General features: G+C 35.9%; 1 protein-coding gene across 1 annotated transcript in view; it reads left to right on the top strand.

Moving 5' to 3' along the window:
* The first annotated feature begins 4197 nt into the window (after positions 1-4197).
* The window catches only part of LOC140676070 (heat shock cognate 71 kDa protein-like), a 30493-nt gene continuing 14674 nt past the window's right edge, over positions 4198-20016 (top strand). The window contains exon 1 of the mRNA XM_072910736.1: positions 4198-4440. Coding sequence (XP_072766837.1) covers positions 4215-4440 — 226 coding nt within the window. The 5' untranslated portion in view covers positions 4198-4214. The remainder of the gene's footprint in view (positions 4441-20016) is intronic.

The following is a 20016-nucleotide window of genomic DNA, read 5'->3' as shown; positions in this document are numbered from 1 at the left end:
GTTGGAATGTAATCATCGAGCACCACAGTAACGTGCTCAATGAGCTACGGTCGCCGTTACGATAGTGTAGCATGCTCGAGATGACTCACGCCAGAATCACAATCTCTGTTTTGCTACGATGCGGAAATTGCTCGCGATCGCATGGAATTCGCATTCATCAAACTGCGATTTCTACAAGCAACGGTATTGCCGCGCGCGCTCGCGTATACGTATATATAACTACAATTACCAGAAATAGATTGGCTGCGTTCTTTAGCCTCGACGAATCGAATGCTTCGAAAGTAATTAGATTTGCGCTCTGTGGAGCGAGTTTATCGCGCATTGGCTGTTCTTTGCAACGGCATTGTCGATCACTCGGTAAAACTTTACAAACGCTCGGAAAAAGGCGTAATTTAATTTTGCTCTACATTGAATAATTCTTGAGTGCCTTTACTATTTACAATGATACAATGCGCGTTAGCAATAAATTGTAACAATTTAACTACATAGTTTGACCTGTAACAATTTAACTACATAGTTTCAACTGATAAAAAAAGAAGTTTTGTCGATCAATTATATGTATCTACTATTTTTTTTATGTGAGACAGAGACATATTGAATTAGAAATGTATTTTATTGCTATTTATTTTTATATATTTAGAATTAAATACAAATTTTTCTTTTTGTAGAGCAAAATAATGTACACGTACGATATTATGTATATATTATGTAATAAAGTAAACTTAGTTTTCATGTTTTATATTTTATCTGTGATCTATATTTATCATATTTCTACATTATTCATAATTCATGTCACTGCACGACTCAAAATTTGCGCGATACAAAAAGATCAAATCAACTATTCTCACAGATAACCGTGGCAAATCTGACATATCCTCTTTAAGCACGGTCTCGATCTTTAAAGCGATTAAGTCCGATCCGCGTCGAGCCCACTCTCGAATGGTCGTTGCAACGACTGTAGATTGCACAAGAGACCTCTACGGTGCATCTCTGCAGTCGTTACACATCGCGTATCGGACGGGAGAGTCGAATGAATTGCAGTTTGCACGGCGAAATACGGCAAGGTCATTGCTCCGGCATTAGAGACGAGACCAAACGAACGATCTCCGGAACGAGCTGGATGAAAGCATGGTCCCTTGATCGAAGGAAATGGCATCGTGCGTACTCGCATTCCTACCACGAGCACACGCACCGTCCCTGAGAACGATAAATCTCGTCATTCGCCGGCGTTCAATGAAACTCGCTCTCACTGTTATCGAACCATTGTCAATACAAAATTGAAGCGTGCAGTTATTAGTACCGCACGTGCGAAAATTGAAAATGATACGATAAAACGTAACGCGATTAGAGGATACACACTATTCTTGTTTTATGCTTTGTTAGATCATATTGCATTTTTTAATTTATAGTACATGCAATTTTCTAGTGATTGATAATATTGATTTTAATGAAATCTACACATTACTGTATTTATACGTTTGTAAAAAAAAGTATACTTTAAACATACTTTTATTTTTTACAAAATAAAATAATAATCTCATTTTAATATAAAATATAAACATTTGCAATTTATGTAGAATTAATTTAATTTAATTTAAGAGAAAGAAATATATTAAATTGATTAATATATAATTTATTAATACAGTTATACACATACTTTAATACAGTTTTATTGACGATTGTATAGCGCTCAAATTTTCATATATTATAAAAAATTTTATGTTATTCTATATTATAGTTAAAATACGAAATAATTCCCACGTGATAATATCAGATTGCAAAAAATTTAATATAACTTTATTGTATTCATGAAACATTGTTTATGTTTAGCTCTTGCTGTATGCTATTTGTGAGTTACAATATGTTATTTGTGAGTTGCAAACTCGCGTACGATCTGGCCATGTCAGTTACGTGATATGTTGTTTAAATTTTATTGAAATCGATTCTGTGGCTTGTTCAGAATTTAGAATCCATGTCTGCACACGTATTATTTCATATATGCCTCATGTACGTAATATTCCAGTAGCATCTACATTATACATGCATTAAACTTTTCACGAATTCTGTTAAATATGTTTAATATATATATTAAATATTTTCGCAAACAAAAATAATTAACTTTTTCGTACAAAATAATTTTTAATTATTTTAAAATATTAAATTTTTAAAATTGACAAAAAGAAACATTGTAGCGTACAATACGAGAGAGATATGAAAATGATTTATTTGAATTTATTTTTTGATGAAAATATAAAAGCAAGAAACGAGAAACTTATTGATCGGCAGATATGAAATCAAAAGAGACAACGAAAAACTATTTGCGAACGCACAAAAAAGGGCAAGTGCATTATGAGTTTTCACGTAATTTCTCTGAAAGCATTAATTTGGATTAAAAGATCATTTTCTTTATGGGAACGTGGAATCCTTCAGAAAATTGTAGGCCCGCGCGATTGAAGCTAATGGCTCGTACATGGCACGTGCCAGCGCGAGAACGAATTAAACGCCTCATTTCTTGACGGCGCCCGCTCATGTTTTTGTGTTTCCTCGCATCGTTATAAACGATGACAGAATTAGTAAGGGTTATACCTTGTCTGGCAATTTTCAGATGCATTAACGGTGACATCAAATAATATTTTATGTTGATATGTATATATATTACGTTGTAGCGAAACACATATTGCAACAATTTTTCCCAAAATTACTTGACTTTTTAAAATAATACATTCTTAGAGAAAGACTCATAGCATCATAGTTTCATGGTTTTCGATCATTAAAAAAAAAGTTTAAAACACTACAGTGAACTGAAAAATAAAATTTACTGATTGATCAGTCTTTATTACGACGAAACGAGGAGAAAAGTTCTCACGCCAGCTCGAAAGGTCTCATTAGATTCTACGGTTGAAGTTTCGTAAAAGTTTACTTTCGAAATATCGGCAAGCGATGAATGTAGCATCACAACGAATAAGCGAAAGACAGAGGTAGGGGAAGAGCTGCGTAGAGTTCTGTTACAATCGAATATACGCAAGAGAAATCGTGAGTGGCCGAAATTACTGCGTCATAATACATTCGTGGCTCTATGCTCTCTCTCTCTCTGCGGTCATAAATCTTCCATCTATCTTGTACTAATGGTGATTTGAAGAATTCTCGCAAAGTTGATAAATTAATTTTTAAGATCTCTTTACCTGTAGTAATTTATTTATCTGCATCATATTTTTTAAAAATATTTTAATTATTAAGAGAGAATTAGTTTATCTAAGTAAATGTAAAGAAGAGCGAATGTAATTGTTTTTAATGGATCTTTTAAAATTGCGCTTTGCGTAACTATGGCGATCAAAACATACGTTTCTCCATTTTTCACACGATTTCTTCTATACGATCTTGTGAAATTTTCGTGACGACGGAATAACTCGGGACAAAGGTGTCGAATCGAATCGAACGATTTGCTAAAAGTGTTCACGTTCAATGTGAGCTATAAAATAGCAAAAGAAGGAGAAGAACTACTCGAGAAACGCTTATGCAAGAGCGTAACTCGAATCGTAAGGACGAGAGCGAGACGTGAAAGGAGCGGGGTGAGAAAGAAACGAGGGATAGAGAGGAAGATGGAGAGGCAATAAGTGTAGGGCTTCGCAGATGCGGTTTCCGATAGTCATCGGTACATCGTATAAATCTACTTAACAATGGACAGAGTGCACTCTCTGCGCGAACAGGGCCGCGGAGCAAATGCCCTAGCGAGAGAGAACCCCAATAAAAATCAACATGCCGTCATTCATGCACGAAGGAGACCCATTCGCCACACTTTGCCCGTATATACGGCAGATATATACTATATATATATATATATATATATATATTTTACATATACATACATGTACCCAATGTTCGGGCGCGATAGAATAGCTCGTGACGTACGTGGCCTTCGTCGTGGTTCAATCACTTTGAAGTGGCCCGTAAAGACACAGCGATAACACACGCGAGCGTACTCCCGTTCCTCTATCACTTATTGGAGAACCACCACCTCACGTGTCAGTACATATCGTCGCGATATTAGCGACGTCGTGCCGTCATCGATACGTAATACGCTACTTTGGACCATGTGATATCGCCCGTCAAGGGTTCACGCGTCTTTGAGTCACGCGATCGTGGCTCACAAAATAATAGAAACGGGAATATGTCGCGGCGCGCGAGAAGAGCATCACCTGTAATATCGGGACACGATGGACGATAAAGGATCGACAACGTTCTTTCGAATAGACGCTCGAATTGCCAAGTCGCCATGTTGCAACGGGAACATCGGAAAGAATCGACAACCTTTCGCGCGTCAAAGAACACCTTGCATGTTAAGTGAAAAAAGACGCGCTCTCTCTCTCCAGTCAAGCGTGAAGCGGAGCGATTGTCGACCAGGTTTCTTCGTCTTCCTGCATCGCAGGAAGGAGCCTCCAGGTACGTTTGTGTGTGTGTATGTGTGTGTACGCATATATATATATATATATATATATATATATATATATACATATATATATATGTATATATAAATACACGAGCCTCGACACGGCTGCTTGGAAATGCGCCACTATTAAAGCGCATCCCTCGCGCATTTCCCGCGCCTCGTGGTGCGCCGTTCGTTGATATGCAGACGATGACACGCTTTCCGGTTCCGGCAGATTTCGCACTCCCGTCTCGTATATCGTCGCGCGAAGAGTGCTGGATTCCACCCCCGCAAATCCTCCCGAGACCGCTTCGAGACGCAGCAGTCTGCACTCTCGTCCATTTTTCATCGCGACCGGAATATACGAGCGATCGTTATCGCCTCCGTAAGGAGAAGAGAAGTGTATTTCCAACGGTTTTTTTATTAATGGACGCGTTTCGGCTATCTCGTACTATCTACGCGCTGACCCGTCCGACAAAACATTGTACACGCACACCGAATCTTATCGATGTGATATTTTTTTGGCGATGTAAACAGAGAGAAAAAAAAAATACACAGATATAATTAAAACTGCACGAGTTTGTGCAAAGAGCGAAACGCGGTGTGCACTTGCAAGTCAAATCTAATCTCAACTGTTTACATTCGTATAAATCGTGTTTAAATTTTGCATGAAAATCGTTGCTAGTTGGATACGACAGCGATATAGATTTAAAAATCATCTCGACATGTGTGCGATGTCCATGTTAACGGCGTTAATTAAGCATTGGTGCGGATAGGTGCTTCATACACAGCACGTTGAGTGCACTCTGAATTGTCGGCCACTCTTGCGATTTTTTATAAAGTCAATTCCGAGAGAGAAGGTTTTAATTTGTAAGAGAGAAACGCTGACTTTTTAATTTTAAAGAGATCTTTAAAAATAGATTAGGAAATTGAATCTTCCAGAAATTAAAATTTAATCATATATTTAATAAAGAATCATGATATAATATATTTTGCAATAAATAATAAAAATGCTATTCCCTTAGCTTTTTTAGAATGTAAATTGCGTATTTCTATGAATTTTTTATTATTACAATTCTAAAATATAGTCAAAAAATATATATATATCATTGAGAAAAGAAGAAAAAAATTATTACAACATAGTTACATTATAAATATAAATACAAGAGGCAATAAGGATGCAAATAAAATAAAAGCTGGAAATGTCCAAATAAATGCTATTTCAAACAAAAACCCAGAAGTTAATTTTGATGTGTCTTTTTATTCATGCTTTTTCGTACTTCTCCTCGAGGTCTTTTCGACAGTAACCGCAACGGGCGAAACTTTCCTAATCCCCATGAGATATCTGCGGGGAAGAGACCCGGGGAATCTCAGGGCATCCTGATGAAAAACACGAGATTCCGTTACGTACTTACACGCTAACGTTTCGTCTAGCGTTTTCGGTAGAGGACGGCTGTACACCGAGCTTGGGGGTTGTGAAAAGTTTCCTCGTCGTGCTGGGAACACGATCAGGCGATACATCGCCGGTACGTGCCGTGTATATCGAAACGGTCGTCGGTTAACGTCGACTCTCGTGCATACGCGAACTGAACACACATACACACACATATACAACGAAAACATAGCGCTCGCACGTGCGCACACGGTTTACACTGCACCGGCGGTCCGCATCTACGTAAGGAAGCCTTATATTAGAGATACCTATTTTGATACCACCCAAGATACTGAAGATAAAGTATCAATAAATTACTATTCATATCGATACGATGATTTATTTACAATATTGGCTAGATATCGACATTTGAAAGGTAATACCGAATAGAAAGAGTTAGCGCACTTGAAACGTTGAATAACGGCTATGAATAAATCTTTCATCAAAATCATATTTTTCAGATATCTTTTATTCTTTAAGATGTTTCGCATTTTTATTATTTGTATTAATTGTATTGTATATTTAAATATCTTTCTGCTTGTTTGCTCGACTTATTACGAAATCAAACAGTATTAATATTTCTGATTGAAAAAATTAACAGAATGCGGTTATAAATGTAATTCAATATTTATTAAATTTTAACAACTTTATATATATTTATATTGTTTCTTTATAGTGAATAAATATAAAGAGTGATGATTTTTAGTAATATTTTTTGATTATGCATGCAGAAATTGCGGCCACACAATCTGCCATCTATCTCTCTTGTTTGTCATTTTTGTGTCTCCTGATGACAATGCAGGGTCTTTGACAAAGTAGTCGGCTGGAAAATTCGAACGTTGCGTTAAGAAGCCACCTACACGCGCGTCTTTTTTTCGTCGCGACGTTTCTCTCATTGTCAGTCGTAAACAGGACGACACAATAGCGCGAATTCGCCGTCTCGTTTCTCTGTCATGCTACCTGATTCCCTCGGTACGTCTCTCTCTCTCTCTCTGGCCCCCTTTCACTTCTCCTCCGTCTATCGCGTTCCGCAAATCACATTAGCGTCATACGCGTAACGTGTTTTCCTGTTTTGCAATCGTCTGCAACCTTTGCACGATGCTCTGCAACGAATAACTCGTACTTACATCCTCGCGATTCCGGTTGCACCGAATTCATCGTTCTTCTTGCGCGCACGGGTCACTCGACCTCCTTCTGTCTCCTTCGCTCTCCCTACGTATTCCTGGCCCCGGTGTATTCGAAACATCACGTGCTAGATTGTATCTGTTTGCGCAACCAAGGCGTCGCTTGACTTCGTGATTATTTCATGCGTGAAAGTCGCGGTAGTGCATGTTAGTCACATAATAACGTTGTGAATATGAAACGGGTACGATAAACCTGACGGGGACGAGAAAACTTTTTTATATATGGAGCCTGAGTGATTCGTGAAAGCAGTTTCGACTGAATGGCGAGATAAAACATGTATACGGTTAGTCAGTTGGAAACCTTGTAGTAAGCAATCTTAGATCAGGTGTTGAAACCGGTATAATTTTGATGAGCTCATGCTTTAGTGACACACACATATGGAAATGGTTTACTCAGAAGAATAAAGCTATAATAATTGGCATGTTAAAGTTATTTACAATATACAAACTTATACAATATACTCTCGAAATGTTACAAGTTCCAATTATCAAAATCCTGATTTAGAACAGCGATAATACAAGTAAAATAATAATAGAAGTAAAGATATTTCTCTGCCGAGAATTATTTTTATACTTATTTTTAAAATCTACATTTATACGTATGTTATCATTTTTTAATTTGCATAATCAATAATAAAAGATATGCATTTGCAAATATGTATAATTAAAAAGTTGTACACTAAAATTATCTGTAAAAGTAGCTGGACATTAATTAAAGGTAATAATCCTTAATAAGCCCGACGAAAGAATGTAAGAAATAAGCAAGACATGCACGTTAATCGATGCCTGTCGCAATTTCCGATATACTCAAGCATATATGCTTTCGCCTACGTTTTCAACTATAATGGAATAATCGCGGAAGTGATTAGCGTGTTTCGAAATTCACGTCCGTGACCTTTACCAGAGCCTCCATCGTGTATATCGAAACTTTATATATTGGGATTCACTTTTATTCGCTTCCTACGTTTCTCTGTTTCCATCTCACGTCATCTATCTTGGAACACGGAATCTCGCACGAGGTCATCCATGCATGAGCGCTCGTGGAAACATTTTCAATGATACGCGCGCTATTTAGCGCTATCTTGATTACATGTTCAATGTGTACGCGTAAAATCAAGAAGGATTGTTAAAATTGCCAAGATTATTTTCATCTAATTTAATTTTCCTGAACGTAACACTTTTTTTTTGTTAAAGCTACTGCTCTATTGCTCTTTTATTATGTTGGCTTAGAATTTTTCGACAGTATATTACATTGTAATCAATTTTGCTAACAAAAATACGATAATTTTGATTACATGACTTGTACTAAAATATTATTATTATTAGTTTCTTTTTTTAGGTAATTTTTATTATTATATTTATAATATCTCTTTTTAAGAATACGAACAAATTTTTATAATATAGTGCTTTTAACTTTTTTAGCCAATTATATTTAAAACCTAGTGTTTATAATTCTTTAAAAATTATAACACATATTGTACTTTTTATTTTAATAAGTCAAACCAATATTTTAGAAGTCAACATCAGTCATCGAACATCCTTCAAACATCCAATATCCGTTCCGTTATCGTAGATAAAAGAGCAAATGTCTAACATTTAAGGATATGACATTTTCTTCTTTCTATTTCCAAGTTTCAACGTAATATTAATTTTATATAAGTTGTTGCAGTTTTACAATTAAATATTATATTTAATTATCGTATATCATAACTTTTAATCTAATTTGTGCGATAGAGAAGCTTTAGAGCAAAAATAACTTCTAAAGCCGTAGAAGAGAGAGATTTCTACGCAGTATCGTTTCGATTTGTAGAGTGTCATCAAAGCGTTCATAAATTGCGCACGAAAAGCACTGCAATTACGCACTGTGTCTCTTGCAGCGAGCACCCATGCCGCGTTATCTCTCTTAATTTCTCAAGATGTCTGACAAATGATTGCATATTAATACTATCGGGGAAGGCCTTGCCGGTCTCCATTCACTGAGTACTGGATTCGATTCGCACGGCCGTGTGGCACCACCGGAAACCGCTTTTTCTCATGCAAACGACCAATTAGCCATACATACCTTCGCGATTGAGTCACGATCGTTCGCGAGAACTCGCGACAACAACAACGACGACGACAACGATGATGATGGCTGACGACGACGACGACGACGACGACGACAATGAATATTCGAGCGAGTGTATACTTCATTGCACGTACAATGCACATGTATGCGCTGAACGATGCAATTGCGCAATCGGCGGTGTCAAGCGGCACACGTAGCATCCGGTGAGTAATCTTAGATGGTACATACGCACAGTCACGCGGTTGCAACCGCAATAGGGTCGAGGAGGGAGAGAGATGACAGGGAAAAGAATTATAATATTTTTCTCGCGACACAAAGCCGGCGACACATTTCATAATTCGCTTCGCGTTTCCTCGTATTGTGCGTATACGTACGTGTATATGCATCGAGTTCGTTTCGCTAAGAAAGAACGCACAATTTTCTGCAATAGTCTTGCGCTACTTCACGATCCTTTGTCCCGGAGTCCTTTGACCCTTTGCGTTTTGTCAGATCGGCCGCGTGTTGTTCCCAAGCGTATTCGGGGTGCACACAGTAAGGACGTTACATACATCGGGAACAATATACATCATTATTATCGACATCTATACACCGGCAATTTCGCTGGGTAAATTATTATTTCGGCGTGAATGCTAATGTCGTTATTGACGTATAGGGATGCACCGCGGCGTAATATCGCGTGAGATGCTTGCACGACGCAAAAATTCGTGGTGCGCGCGAGGTCGCGGCGCACGCACGTGTAGCCGATAATTTGTGGTTCGCCTGCAGCAAGGCAAAACGGTCTTATGTACCATGGCTTCTCCAGGCTTCACCTTCAAAGATGGTACTGCGTTTCTCTCGCCGAGCTCGTTATCTGCCTCCGTTCGTCCGGTCGGGGTAGAAAAAAAAGTAACGTTGGCGAAACCAAAAGTAAGGACTCGTCGGCTGTTAGGCACACACAATCCCACGTATGATTATTAACGACGACCCACGCCGGTATTCTCGACCTTTTTGTTCGCACGATAAACGCCGGAACGACGATAGTAAAGACTATTCACATGGATTCGGATTTAATTCGAAGCAATTTTTAATCGGAATTTTATTCTTCCTGAGTTTTCTCTCTCTCTCTCTCTCTCTCTCTCTCTCTCTCTCTCGTTCACGTAACGCTACGACATGAAAAGAAATTGCTTTGTGCATCGCGCGCGAATATGTACGTAATAGATCCAAGTGACTGGTTATGCTGACGGTCACGTACTTCGATTATAGGAAATCATATATAGACAGGTATAATATTCACGCTCACACATAGACTTAAATTGCGTTTATAAGCGTGAGTTAACTGCTTTGAATTTTTACAGCGAGAAATGATATCATCCCGTTATGTGTGAGTGCGATTTAATGTATTTCAAGCGCGTTACTCTTACTTGCCTGTTAATATTTCGCCGTAGGCTATACATCGAGATGAATTATAACTCGTAATTGCTATGCGCTACACACACACACACACACACATATATACATTTTAAGATCTTATATTTACATACAGACAAAATTCTTGATGAAAAGAAAATTAAAAGATACTTTTTCAAATGTTTTGCAAGAAATATTTTTTCCATGATAAAGATGTATCTCTTGCATAAAATATTTAAGTGAATCACATTGTGACGGAGCAGTTAAATACGTTTATACATATCTATGGTTGCGTATTGTGTCCGGTTCGTAAGATGGTAGTATAATATTGAAATACGCATAGCTGACACGCGTACGCGGGCACGCATACCTAGCGTCGACAAATGGCAATCAAAGTATAGAGTAAAACGAAATTGCATGCGAGAACGCTGACGGAAATATTTCATGCACTTGTGACATAGGGCGTGTAACATATTCGAATCGAAACTGTGAAGCTCAATGATATTTAAACAATCGTTGTATTTGTTTTTTAAACACTCGTCCATCAATTATTCATGTATATCGTCGAATTGTATTCATTAATTCGACAGACAATCTAATGGGATTCTCTTAATTAATATCAATGTGTGTATTATTAATGCGCGCTTGTATTTGCAAATCTATCGTCCGCAAAACATTATTAGTGTATAATGGCTATTCAAGTGAGAATTGTGCAACGAAATAATAGTAGAACAATCATAGATGTGATTCTCTATAAGAGCTGTAAGACTCTAGCTACAAACTTAATCTTAGCTTGTACATGTCAACCGCGTCACACGATAAGACACGAAAGTTTGCGATGTTGACCGTACGATTGTTTGTATTGTGGTACATGCGCACGAGATGTAGCTGCATGTGTGGTATTGCATGTAGCCCTGTGCATACCATGAGATATGTGCAAACTCTCTGACACACATTTTTCCAACAACGCTATGTCGCACTACCATGTACAGTCGAGCCTTGTTAGAACGAACAGACAGAATACTGCGTTTTCGAAAAAAAGTTTACTTTCATAGATAAATTTTGCAGTAAATACATTGAAAAAGAATATATGTATAACTATAATATGTCCACTAATTATAATAAATAATTTAAAGATAAGTTATTTTATGTATGTATAATATATTATATGTTTCTTTTTTGAAAAGTTTGATTAAATTAAGCTAACGCTAATTTCAGTTTTAATTCGAGAATAAAAAAAAACATAATACATTTTCAGTAAAAAGTATCTTTTAATTTAGCAATGTTACTATACAATTGTGACGCAATATGTGTCTTATTAATAGAAGGAGCGATATACAAGAGGCAAGGTTGGAAAAAGAGGTTGAAGCTGTTACAGAACGATTGTGTACATGCACACAATCGCCGTGATGATAACAGCGCTCTCATGGCGCGATACGCAGGTCATTATCATTAAGACCACCGGTATACGAAGAGAAAATGTTTTCTTGCCGTGCGAGCAATGCTGTTTGCAATTACGACCATGTGCGTTCTCGTCGCGTCGGGTCGAAAACGATTCACGCTTACGTAATCGTCGACGAAAAGAAGTCGGGGCCGTGCATTATGCGAATTATCACGTGTGGGATCCAGGGACAGACGTTAATTATACTGTCGCTGAGGAATGTACGATCATGGAATACAGTCAAGATAAAGTCTCTCTTTGACAGATATTACAACATTATATAAGTTAATTATTATTTAGTTATTTAATTATATTAAAATTTTCGTTTTCATTGCCGACGTTGTAATTCAAATGAAAGAATTTGGAAATAATTATATGAAATGTACAAAAAATGTATTAAGATGTAACAATCTTTGAAAGCCTGTCAAATCGTTTTCTTGCGTGCGCATGTAAAGTGATAATTTCGTAAGTGTGATGAAAAATAAATAATATAGCTTCGAATGGTAAGAACACCGTTATATAACAAAACACGTGCGAGTAGTAAAGCTGATTCATACTTTATAGGTACGCATTTTCTGAATGACCTACAGAAACCTGTATAGTGTCTAAGAATAACTCGGCGTATATCTTGATCTTACGATGTACGGCGCGCGATGACGAGTTTACTTGTTTTTTTAGATAACAGTGATGAGTGATGTCATCGATCACGATTAACTCATTGAATTGCTATCTTAAATCGTTTCTTTTAAACGCTAATATTGCACTAATTCGATGACCTATATAATTACGTAATTTAAATAGCTAATGCGATATATACATATATTATTATCGCTTTTGTAAAACCAAATAAAATAATATTTATTATTATCGAATAAATTATATAACAAAAGAATTTTTTGCTATTTAAACTTAACTGTTATTATGTAAAACGGATATATGCAAAATTATAATATAAAACACAACAAATGTTTATTCTTTTTAAGTTAGCAAAGAAAATAGAAAATAATTATTAACTTCAAAAAAGAAAAAAATAATTATAGATTTTGTCATTGGAAAATGATTACATTGCTGTATATTTATTTCAACGTTTTAATTATTTTATTTGATTTTATATATCATGAGAGTTGTAAATTTAATACTTTCAAATATTTCAATATTGTTGGATATTATTCAATTATTTGAACTACAATACATAGCAATTACATAACACGTACGAAATACATAATTTTTAATAATATCGTTTTATTGATAACGTGTTATTTTTCATGATGAAATACCTTACATGTTCTCATATTTTAGAAATGAATAGATGAGTGAATACTAATTTCGAGACAAGTGAAATGAAATCTTTACATCTTTATATTGCCCCGAGTTATTCTGTTCATAAAGAATACTCTTGTAATAGCTATTGCAGCGATGATTCATAACTCGCACAATATCATATGATCGACATTGATATTTCCGGTATGAGTAAGACGAGTCAATTCCCTCTCTCTCTTCCTTCGTTTCTCGAGAAGAGATCAATCAAGTGTTAATACCTTTATCAAAGATTAAATGTCAGTTACGATACAACTTAATTGTTACTTGATTCCCACGATTCAATCTCTCTTTATGCATATAATTGCATATTTCAAAATAGTTCTCATTTTAGAGCTATGAATGTTACAATTATAATTAATATGTTCTCTCTATGACAAAAACAGAACGTGTCATTATTTACACGAACATACCATTAACTTCCAGTATGTAATTAACAAGATTTGAACATTATCATCATTTATGTCTGAGGCGTGCTAAAACCATGTAATATATTCTTGAAGTAATCTAACATCAATCACACATATAAATAAATTATTCAATAAACTATTAGTTTTGATTAATAATGTAGAAACAGATGAGTTTTCTATAGGTATCATATAAAATAAATTTTTATAACACATCATGTTATGCTACTCTGAAAAAGGACATTTAATTTAGTTTTAAATTATATGATAATAGTTTTATATAATGATCGCCATTGTAATTGTTATGTAAAATAAATTATTCCATGATATTTTAATCACGATTCAAATTGAAACATATCCAGGGATAAAAACTTGATTGCCTTTTCGAAGGTTTTGTACAAGGCTGTGAATCTATATCGTACACAATTATGTTCTATGTAGCGATGGATATCGAGTAATCTTGCGCGATAGACCGTAAAGACAACACAAAAGACAAGCTTATAAAGTTATACAACAATCTGCACGATTATAACAACTTCAGTCGTAAGCTCTTTGAATGCATTAGAAGAGTTCGTAAAAATAAAACGATAAGAATAAAACAACACTAAGCAACTTTCAAGTACATAAGAGTTCTCTCCATCATTCTCGTTCTATATCCACTTTGAAAATGCTAATTTTGTAAATTGTCTCATGTTGAACTTGACATATAAACGACTGTAGTCGGTGTCAAACGCTATACATACATTTCCATCTGGTCTCACTGGATTTGACACATCTCTCTCGCTACGCTCTATTGCTTATTATACCGTTCTTTCAGGTGGAATTCTTTTACGGTCTTCAGGCTATGACATCGGTAGTCGGTTGGCGGAACAAATGCAATCAAGACGAAGCAACCATTCGGAGACGTGACTTCGGTGCGTTTCAACGGCGTCGACATTACATCGACTACGTGTCGAATGATGGCGACATCGATGCCGCCGTCGACGCCACCCGCGGGAAAATAAATTCGCGGGACAGACGTCGTCGTCTTCCTCATCAATTCCATTCCGCGCGCGAGAGCGATACTCGCAGTACCAATCAAGCAAACGCACGTCGTTCATCCGTCGAGCGGAGTATCCGCGTTTATCGCCAGGACACAACTCGGCCACGTCGACGGAAAACCAATTTGCAAATAGGTCCGTTAGAATGTGCGTAGGGTTAACCGGCGTCGGGTCGGATTCGCGTTCGTCGTGACATGCTGATCGTATACGATACACGATGTCCGGATGAGAATCCACTTGTCGTTCATGTCGAAATACTAATTAGCCACTTCGCATCCTTCTCGCATTTACGACTGCGATGACACATGGGTTACCGATTGATTGCGATTCTTTAACGAAATAACAGAGCATATGTGAATGAGCAATATCACTGAGTCTCGGTAACAAGGACTAAAATCTGTCAAGAATTACAATTCTGACATATTCAATTTATTGCATCTAAAAATTATTATATATACTACATAAATATACATATAAAATTTCTTATCTAATTTTATATCGGTTTTTAATTAGTTTTTCAAAAAACTTTCTACTTAAAAGAAGATATATTAGACATTATATGTATTAAACTTTCATATTCACAGAAATTACTCATATAGATGTAAAGTTTAAATCTCTTTAGTACGCAAATGCATGCGTCAAGTAAAGCTAGATTGCAACTAGGCACTCACGCACCAATAAATGCGCTATTACCATTTATGGTAATCGGGGAAAGACGAAGTAACGGCAACATCCTTCGCCAGTTTACCAACAATAACACTCTGGTCTATTAGGCGATCACCCTGGAGATAATTGCTAATTGCTCGACTTAACCGTGATATTAGATAAGACATGTTCTATGTAGCCACTAAAGGAAATTATTTTGTGATTTACTCGTATAATTTTTCGAGAGTTCTCCTTTCGGTATCGAAACATGTTTAATCAGATTACATTTCGAAAATTTACAAACACATTAGTATTTTACGTAATTTAAACGCCGAAAGGCAATGTTTCTTATCGCTTTGGTAGCTGGTAACGATAAGACATTCGTGTGATGGAGCGGTATCTGCAGTGCTCGTGCGATAAATTAGACACGCCAGAATACTAATGAGTTTGCGAAAGACCCGCATCTGTCAGAAAGAATCGACGCGTTTTATCCCGTGGCTTTTATGGCTTCGCGGATTACTCAATCGTTTATCTGTAGACAATTTCTTTCACCGTCTTGTCTTCCCTTTCTCTCTATCGTTGACCGACATCACTTGATTGTACATATATACGACGATTCGACACATTTCTTAGAAATTGATTGCGCAATATGCACAACGCCACGTCCACAATTCGTATTTATGTAACTGTAGTTTCATTCATATAGGTACCTCTTGAGTCAGGCACGAACATATCGCGCAAAATCCTTTTAAGACAAAATCACGTTCCGAAGAAAGAACGAGCGAATGGATTCAATTTCGTGCACGTATTAACAGAATTTCTTTCGTTTGATCGTTGGTTTGTTTATATAGTATGAGTTTCTATTTTTTGTCTCAGATATCTCGGGTAGTTTTTATTTCTTTCAAATGACTTTGCCTGCTACTTTTGACTCTTTTATCTGCGCGAGCAAAATCACTCGTCTCTCTTGTGTCGTATGGATTTCCACACAGACGCGGAAACGCGGTTTCCTCTTCTGGTCAAAGCGATATCACAGATATGTGTTGACATCTGCATCCGCTCTTACATGCCGTATATTTAAATACGTTGCATGACGTAAACATTAACCAAAACTAAATTTGGATCGAGTAACGTCTTTCCTCTTTATATTAATTATCTTTTCTCTTGATATATTAAAAATATTATTAGATTAACAAATTATTTGAATATTTATTAAAAAGCTTATGTAATAATTAATATATTTTTAAAAATTGAATTTTTCTATATAAAATTCTATATTTTTAATCTTTAATTTTTAAGTATTTATTTATTTATTTGATTTTAAATAAAATACTATTTACATATTTGTATCTTTGCAATTAAATACAATATAATCTTTTTTTCTTTTATATTTATGTAAATTTTGTGGGATTTTAGGTATAGGAGACAAATCGATTCTATTTCATACTATTTTCCTTCCAATATTGTATTATTGGCGCATTGAATTGCAAATCAATATTTTTGTACTTATTTCGCAATATTACGTATACAAAAATAGTTGATCGATTTGTACGAAGCCGTGCAAACGCTTTCAAGCAACGACAAACGTTCGCTGAAACTGTTCTGATTTTCTCGAAAATGACATAACCGTTGCAAATCAATTACATTGGAAGCTTGGTGAATCGCTCCTGGCGTATTACGTTCAAATCGACTGTGGACATTAGCCGTTCTGACGTGGAGGCGCCAAAAGCCGATCGTATGATACGTACATACATACACAAACGAACTGGTATGAACACACGCGCGTATATTGCACATACAAGCGCATATATATGATATGCATGCGTACGATATCCTTGAGCTAACCTCAGGCTCGGGTATAGTCGCCAAATATTTACCAGCATATTTCGAAGATCGTTAATATTGGTTCTTGCATGCTCTCATATTGATCTCGCATGAATTATGTAATCTAAAACCCATATCATCAAAGCAATATTGGAATCATTCTTGGAATCGAAAAGAAATCATGATCACTGTTAGAATATTAATCGGACGAAATCTATCAACATGCGAAACGCATATGTTGTTTATCATTTCGTGTTTAAATATTTATTGCATATGATATGATGTTTTCGCGCGCTATCTCTAAACACGCTTAATTTATGATCGTAAAAACTAACAATGACATATTCTTAATGGCCGACAGGAAAAAATGATAGTGACGTAAAAAAATCTCTAATATATACGCGATATTTTTTTAGAATGACACATTTATAGATAAGAAATACATTCTGTGTGTAATGAAATGATAAAAGCTTGTAATACGCGATAATAATCAAGCGAAGAAAAAGAAAGATTTTTAACGGAGTTGCAGATCTGAATATTTAAGTGGAGTTAATTAAACACGTTGAAATTGCTTCATTAAACAGGAGTAATCTACGATATAATAATCCCCTTCTCTTAAGGAGTAGGAGAGCGCAAAACTTTCTGTCACTGCCAAGTCGCTCGTCGGGATTCATCTTGAGAATATCTCCGCGCAAACGTCGGTCCTCTCAGAATTTAATAACGTTCCCTTGGAAAGTTCTTTAATTGCGCACGCGCGGCATTGAAACGCCGCGATTAGCAATTACGGAGAGATTTTTCTCTCTGTCACTTTTCTCAGCTTTCATGTACTCATTTTTATCTTTATCCCTGAATAAATTCATTTTATTGCACGAAACTTTTGTTTCTTTTCACGCTCTTTTGCTATTGTTAATCACAATGTATAATAATAACTCGTTTTGTGGATATTTTATGCATTTTCTATATTATATTTGTATATTGGATCGCGCGAAAGAAAGAATCAGAGACAAAACTGTGACATCTTCTTATTCTAAAATTAAAAATAACTAACAATTTTTTTCTCTTTCTTCTCGAGATAAAAAAAATACAATATGCTAATGTAATCTCTATTTTTATATGTCTGATTTATTTATGTTATTTTTCTTTATGTTATTTAAAGATTTGATATTTATAATTCGGTGCATAAAGATGTGAGAATACAATTTTTGCATGAGAAGTAAAAAATCGCGAATCCGTGTTCGTACCTGCAAAGAGCGTTATTCTCGTCCGGGATAAAAGTGCACATGCACCGTCCGACCACTGAGTTAAGCCACGGAGTGTTTTTAATTAGGAGCACTATGCTAATTGCCCGGAGGACATTAACAGGACCACGCAGTCGGTTAACGCGCTACTACGCGCTCGTATCGATCCCGCTTACAGTCTTGTAACTACTGTCGCAAAATGAGAAAGAGCGGGATGTACGAGGATAGAAAAAGGGATGGGACAAGAAGAGAGAAAACGAGAAACCCGGGGATGTGAGCTCGAGCTTAACGTTGCTTTATCAACATTAAACCAACATTTATTATTACATGCATCGGAAAGTTTACAGACGGGAAAGGAGCATAAAAATAAGCAGTGAGAAACAATATGAAAGACATCGCGAATCTCTGGTTACGTTATAAAGATTTTATGCACTTTTATTGTCGCTTCTTATAATTAACGATTCGAATATCTGCATTGATAATAAATAATAATCGAATCACATTATAATTACATAAATTTGATCCATAAGGATTTTTTTCAAAGTTATTCAAGGGAGCTCATTATACTGCAAATTCTTTGAACAATAATAGAACTTTTTTTTTTGTTGAAGTAATTTATTAATCGCGTTGTAGTGTTAGAGTATACTTGATTTATACGGCTGATTGCAAATGTATGTAAATGCAATTAAAGTGTCGCAATCACGAGATATAAAGGCTGGTATAAAGCACAGATATATAAATTACGCGATAGAGGCGTAAAAGTAAAGAAAAAGATGAATTAATGCGATATGTTAAGTTTGCCCCCGCGTGCTGAACAACATTGTGTATATGAGTATGTATGTACGTGAATATATGTATGTGATACACTTCACAGAGCAGTAACTAACTCGTGACATTTATTTCAGTAGCTGTACAGTAACTTTATCCGTCTTTTTACTACTCTCATTGCGTCCCGCTCTTTCCTGTATTCCCTCAAGAGCGGACTCATTTTTCGTGGCGCGTAGTGCGGCATAAATATTGACAAAAATATGTTTCGTCTCTTCCGAGCGTATTTAATTGTGTGACAAACCCTCACCGGGCTGGTCACTTTCTTTGCAAAATATTTGCACTGTTGACCCGTCGGTATAAATATTAAACTTTAATACAATTTCTACATATTATATTTCTTTCTCGTAACTTCTTGTCTGAATGTACCCCCTGTTTAATTTCAAAAAGTAAATACTCGTGCGACATGATACTTTGTGATAAAGTATATGACAAAAAAGAATATAATAAAACACATAATAAACGTATGAGAGCACTCGTAAAAAAAACACACTTTTACAATTAATATTTAATATATTTTCTATATTGCGTACATTTTAAATCGTGGCAAATATTTAGTGAGATGAAAAATTATTTGTACAAATAATGTCAGAAAAAGTAAATACTCTACATCGCGCAATCACATAATATAGTTTGACGTGGCATTCAATGTATCGATGGACGGATAGCATCAGCCAACGGAACTCACTTATTATGGAAGTCGCTTTATGGACGAATAATCGAACCGATTGAGTATATATACATCATTTGCGTCATCGTACATATCTCCAAAATCTACACACACTA

Source organism: Anoplolepis gracilipes, chromosome 2 (assembly GCF_047496725.1).
Source record: "Anoplolepis gracilipes chromosome 2, ASM4749672v1, whole genome shotgun sequence".
Lineage (NCBI taxonomy): Eukaryota > Metazoa > Arthropoda > Insecta > Hymenoptera > Formicidae > Anoplolepis > Anoplolepis gracilipes.
Note: the sequence above shows the minus strand (reverse complement) of the source record. Positions and strands in the feature narration are given on the sequence as shown.